This window comes from Dasypus novemcinctus, chromosome 6, assembly GCF_030445035.2.
Source record: "Dasypus novemcinctus isolate mDasNov1 chromosome 6, mDasNov1.1.hap2, whole genome shotgun sequence".
NCBI lineage: Eukaryota > Metazoa > Chordata > Mammalia > Cingulata > Dasypodidae > Dasypus > Dasypus novemcinctus.
The window spans coordinates 134231450-134237449 of record NC_080678.1 but is presented as its reverse complement, the minus strand read 5'-3'; the positions used below and the strand labels follow the sequence as shown (position 1 = coordinate 134237449).

Here is a 6000-nt window from a genome sequence, read left to right as displayed (position 1 = left end):
TTGAGAAACATCTTTAAGATCTTGTGGTAGGTAATATTTTCTTCATCTTATACCGATAGCACGAACAATGAAAGAGAAAATTGATAAATGGGACCTCCTCAAAATTAAACACTTTGTCTTTATAGGACTTTGTCAAAAGGGTGAAAAGGCAGCTGAATCAATGGGGGTAAATATTTGGCAATCACATATCTGATAAGGGTTTAATATCCATGATATATAGAGATCATACAACTCAACAATAAAATGTCAAACTGCCTGATTAAAAAATGGGCAAAAGAATTCAAAAGACAATTGTCCAAAGAAGAAATACAAATGGTGAAGAAACACATGAAAAATGTTCAACATCACTAGCAATTAGGGAAATGCAAATCAAAACTACGAGATATTATTTCACACCTGTTAGACTGGCCACTAGTAAAAGTTGGAAAACTGTAAGTGTAGATAGGAACACTTATTCACTGTTGGTTAGAATGTAGAATGGTACAGCCACTGTGGAGGACAGTTGGGCAGTTTCTAAGGATGTCGAATATAGACTTACCATGTGACCTGGATATACCATTACTAGGTATATACCCAGAAGAACTGAGAGCAGTGTAACGAACAGACTTCTGCACACCCATGTTTATAGCATCATTATTCACGATTGTTAAAAGTTGGAAACAACCCAGGTATCCATCAACTGATGAATGGGTAAACCAATTGTGTATTCTACCAATGGAATAGTATGCAACCATAAGAAGAAATGTGGAAACATGACAACATGGATGAACCTGGAGGACATTATGGTGAGTGAAGCAAGCCAGATACAAAAGAACAAATACTGTTTGATTGTGCTATTATGAACTGAATATATAATGTAAAATTATGGAGTGACGCCTTCTCCCAGGGGCTCCAGGCACCCTCTGCCTGCCCCTTCTCCCCCAGCAGCTGGGATCCTAGGCCCTCCCTTCAACAACACGTGCTTGCACCCAGAGGCCCTGCACGCCGGCTTTGCGCTCCCTCCCTCAGCAAACACTTCAGCCCTGGACGAACCCCACGTCCCCCGGGAAGCTGCGTGGACGAGAAAGGCCCCAAAGGACCAGCCGGCCCCGCGGGGCGGCCCCACCGCCGACTTCACGAGGCCCAGCGCCGCTGGCATCCGACTCCACGGTGTGGGCACGGCTGGTCCCGGGGCCTGAGGCTCCTGGTCTGATAAGGGCTGAGCGCGGGGCTCCCCTCCTCCGCGCACAGGGCACTTCCCCGCCGCCCACAGCCAGAGCAGGCGGTGGTCGCAGTGCTGAGCGCGCGGATGTGAAAGAAAAGCCCGTGCCCCGTCACTGCACCCCCAGCCCAGAGCCAGCTCCAGGCCGGTGGACTCAGAGGGACCCCGGCCCCCCTCCCTGCCGGCTTGAACCTCAGCGTGGCCCTGACCCAGGGGAGCTGAGCAGGCGGGTCCCCACAGCTCCTCCTCCGAGCCAGGAGAGTCGCGGCTGGACCCTGGGGCGCAGGTTGCGCCAGACCGGGCGGGGCTTTCTCTCCAGGAGAAAGGGCCCCTCAGGACAGACGGGGGCTCCCAGGGCCCCTCCTGCTCCCCCAGCCAGCTTTCCCTCCCCACCCCTCCAGAGGCAGCCCCAAGGGAGAGTCCGGAGACCCTCGGAGCCTGTGGCTGACCCTGCCTCCCCCACTGCCTGCTGTAGGTCCTCGGCGCTGACCCCTCCTGCAGGGCCTCGGTTTCCCCCTGGAGCTGGTCAGGGGAGGACCGCCTCCTGCTGGGTGAGGAGAGGGAGGCGTCCTCAGCCTGCGAGCACCCTCTGGGTGCCACTTGCGGCCCCCGCAGGATTGACAGTAACTGAGGACCAGAGAGAAGCCTGAGCCCAGCCTCTGCCTCCAGGCTCTGCTCCCAGGCCGGGGTGGGGAGAGCGGGTGGGGGGCGAGGGAGTGTGGGTCCTCATCCGCCAGCACCCAGACCCTTCTGGTAACATGCTATTAAGGAAAAACGCAGCGATTTTGAGGGTCCTAGAGGCCCCCTGTGAGGGTCTGGGGGAAAGGGGCGCCTCGTTTAGCCCCCTCCCACCCCGCACAGATCCTGTGACTCCCCCTTGCTGTTGTGAGCAGCCCCGCAGTGCTGCAGGTCACAAAGTGTCCACGTCAGCCTCATGGCCGTCGTAATAACCGGGCCCCGGCCCTGGGGCGGCGGAAGGGGGCGAGCAGGCAGTTGCGGCTGGTGCCCAGAGCCAGCCGCTGTCTTGCTTGGCGCGCTCCGTGGGTGCGTGGCGAGGTCCTGCGGGTCTAAGCTAGAGGCGCGGGCCGGCGGCCGCTGAGCACGCGCAGAGGCGGAGGTAGCGCTTGGAAGAGACTTTGGTGGACTTGCTGGGCCTGACTCCAGGCTTCCAGAGAGACCAGAAAGATGGGGAGCCGCGCTCCCCGGGCGCCCGGGCCAGCGCCCTTATGGCTGCTGCTGCTGCTCCTGCAGCTGCAGGTGTTGAGCGTGGGGGGCAGACCCCATCACGTTCGGAGCGGGAGGGGCGCGTGGCTCCAGAATACAGGGGATTTGGGAACCTGCCAGCCCTCCTTGGATCTCTATTTCGTCCTGGACAAGTAAGTTGCTGGGGGCGCCTGGTGCACTGGGGGGGGGGGAGGGGCGGGGGCGGAGGGGAGGGTCGTTGGAGCAGGTCCAGGCTCCACAGGGAGGTTCTGCCTGGGTCCAGGGCCTAGGGAGCCCCTGTCTTGTGGACACTGCGGGAGGCCCAGGGGTCAGTCGCAAGAGAGGTGGCTCTGGGAACGCCTCGTTTCCCGAGGCAGAAGGATGCTCCAGGCTTTTGTGTCCAGATACTTTTCCTTTGGAGGTTTCTACTGAGAAATAGACTAAGCTGCAAGGCAACCAAGACGTTCATTTGGCCTGAATGGCAATTCGGGGAGCAGAGATTCAGGGAGCACCCCAAGTAGTGTTGTGTTGTGGCATTTCCAAGCAAGAGATTTCAAAGAAAAAGACGAGCACAAAAGTTGACTCTGGTTGGAGGATGGTTGGGGTTATGTTAGGCGTTAGCTGAGTCCTTTCACTGCGCTTTGCCTTTTGGTGTTGGGATGCCCCTGAGGTTTTGAGGAGCCTGTGCCTGAGGCTTTGCAGACTCTGGTGGTTTGTGACACCTGAGACCTGCCTAAGAGTCACCTCTGTGTGGCCTCCTGACTCCATTTGAAATCTCTTGGCTGTCAAACTCTGTTTTCTTTTAGTTCTTTATAAGGAACAGAACATAAGCCACCACAATGTTTCTGAAGCTTCTGTCACTTCTTTTAAGTGGCCTCCAAGTGGGCTCATCTTTAGTCTATAAGACTTCCGTCTCTACAGGGTCCCAAAGAAGCAGGTTCGTGGCTTTCTTTGGGTATTTTAAGTGTCGTTGGTGCTTGGAAAATCCTTTGCTTTGCTTCTTCTGGTGGCTTTGCTTCCTTCTTCACAGTCACTTTCAGGAGCAGCTGGCGGGTCTGCTTGTGGCCTTGGCCCCTGGGCAGTGGCTCAGGTGCCTCCTGGCCCCTGTGAGGTTGTCCTTCCGAAGAAGGAAAGGGAGGTGCAGGGTCAGCCTTGGAGAGATTGTCTTGCTTCTACCTTCAGCTCCTCCTGTTGGGTTGACAGTGAACTTTGCATTCATTGAAGAGTAATGGAAGTGCAACCAATGGTAATTCTGCTGGAGCACTTTACGGTTTCACCGTGGTTGTCTTCTTTCATCCTCCAAACAGCCCTGGAATGGACAGGAGCAAAGGGGGGTGTCCATCCAATTCTGGGTGGGAGGGGTGAGGCCCTAGGGGTGAGTGAGGGACCCAGGGTCAAGTGATGGAGGCAGATCTTGGAAGAGAATCCCTTCCTCTGCCCAGTGGGGGGACTTCTGACACACCCTGGACAGGTCTTGCCTGGTTGACGTCCCCTTGAAGAATGGATCAGGGTTGGAGGACGGCTGGATTTGGAGGGGATGACAGCCTCTCTAGTTTAGTCTTTCTGGAAAGGGCAGTGAGGCCAGAGGGCCCCCTGCTGCTGGGCAGCCATCCTACTGCTCTCCCAGGCTCTGCTGTTTGGCCCAGTGGGGGCACAGCCCAGCCAGGGTTGGAGGAGGAGCTCTGGCACCAGGGGTGTGTGAAATCACATTAACTGAGCACTTACTACACGCTAAGCAATGTACTGGACACTTTAGTCCCTGACAACTAAGGGAGTGTGTTTGATTCCCCTCTTTTAGGATAACGAAACTGAGGCTTGGAGGGGCTAAGTGGGTTGGCCAAGGCCACATAAACCTAGTTTCCATTTCTATTTCCCTACTGGCTAATGATGTAGGGGCTCTTTTCATATGCTTATTTTTCATTTGTGCATCTTCTTTGGTATGTTCAAGCTTTTGCCTTTTGTTTGACTGAGTTTTTTATGCTTCTGTTGTTGCATTGTAAAAATTTCTGTATATTTTAGACATTAAACCCTTATTAGTCTATGATTTGCCACTATTCTCCCATCTTGTAAAATATTTTCAGTTTTTTTAATACTGCCTTAATGAATTAGCTTTAATTGTCATGAAATGGAACTTACATATTGTTTCTTTTGTTGTTCATACTTTGGCATCATATCTATGACTCCATAGCCAAATAGTATATCATAAAGATTGTTTTTTTCAAAGAGCTTTGCATTTTTAGCCATTATAATTAGGACCTTCATCCAATTTGAGTCAATTTTTGTATATGATATGAGGTAGGAGTCTAGCCTCATTCCTTTGCAAGGGGATATCTAGGTTTTAATGATGTCATTTGTTAGAATCTAATCTTTCACATATGTGTGTTACTGACAATTTTGTACAAAATCAATTGTCCGTACACATTTGGGCTTATTTCTGTACTTTCAATTCTATTCCAATGGTCGAACTATGCATTACCTTTAGGCCAGTTCCACACTGTTTTGATTACTGTAACTTTGTAGTGTATTTTGAAATTGGAAAACGATATGCTTTCAACCTAATTCTTCTCTTTCAAAATTATTTTGTTATCTGAGGCTCCTTGCAGTTCTATGTGAATTTGAGGATCAGCTTTTCCCTTTCTGCAAAAATGGCTGCTGTAATTTGACAGTGATTGTGTTGGATCCATAGATCACATTGGGCAGAATTGACATTTTGGCAATATTAACTCTTTCAATCCATGGATATGGGCTTTGTCATGCCACACATTTATGCCTTCTTTAATATCTTTCAATTCTCTTTTGTAATTTTCACTATAAAAGATTTTACATCCTTGCTTAAATTTATTCCTAGATATATTATTCATTTATATGCTGCCATAACTGGAATTGTTTTCCTATTTTTGTGTTTAGATTGTGCATTGTTAGTATATAGAAACATAATTGATTTTTTTAAATTATTTATTATTTTTTTTTAATTACATTAAAAAAAATATGAGGTCCCATTCAACCCCACTGCCCCCGCCCCCCACTCCCCCCACAGCAACACTCTCTCCCATCATCATGACACATCCATTGCACCTGGTAAGTTCATCTCTGAGCATCACTGCACCCCATAGTCAATGGTCCACATCATAGCCCATACTCTCTCACGTTCCATCCAGTGGGCCCTGGGGGGTCTAGAGTGTCCTGTAATTGTCCGTGAAGCACTATCCAGGACAACTCCATGTCCCAAAAATGCCTCCACATCTCATCTCTTCCTCCCGTTCCCCACACCCAGCAGCCCCCATGGCTACTGTTCCCACACCCATTCCACATTTTCTCTGTGGACATTGGATTGGTTGTGTACCCAGTTGCTTTGCTGAATTTGTTAATTCTAGTAGTTTTCTTATGGATTCCCTTGGCTTTTCTATTTAAAAGACAACATCATTTGCAAAATAGTTCTATTTCTTGATTCCAATTTGGATACAGTTTATTTCTTCTTCCTTCTTAATTGTTCTGGCTAGAATTTCTAGTACAATATTGAATATTGAATAGCATGATTAAAATAGGCATCCTTATCTTGTTTCTGATTTTAAGGGGAAAGATTTCAGTTTTCATCA

At 49.9% G+C, this 6000-nt stretch overlaps 1 protein-coding gene across 1 annotated transcript in view; it reads left to right on the top strand.

The window, feature by feature from the left end:
• Positions 1-2284: 2284 nt before the first annotated feature.
• The window catches only part of LOC131278959 (anthrax toxin receptor 2-like), a 63108-nt gene continuing 59392 nt past the window's right edge, over positions 2285-6000 (top strand). The window contains exon 1 of the mRNA XM_058299590.1: positions 2285-2577. Within this exon, the coding sequence (XP_058155573.1) occupies positions 2387-2577 (191 nt within the window). The 5' untranslated portion in view covers positions 2285-2386. The remainder of the gene's footprint in view (positions 2578-6000) is intronic.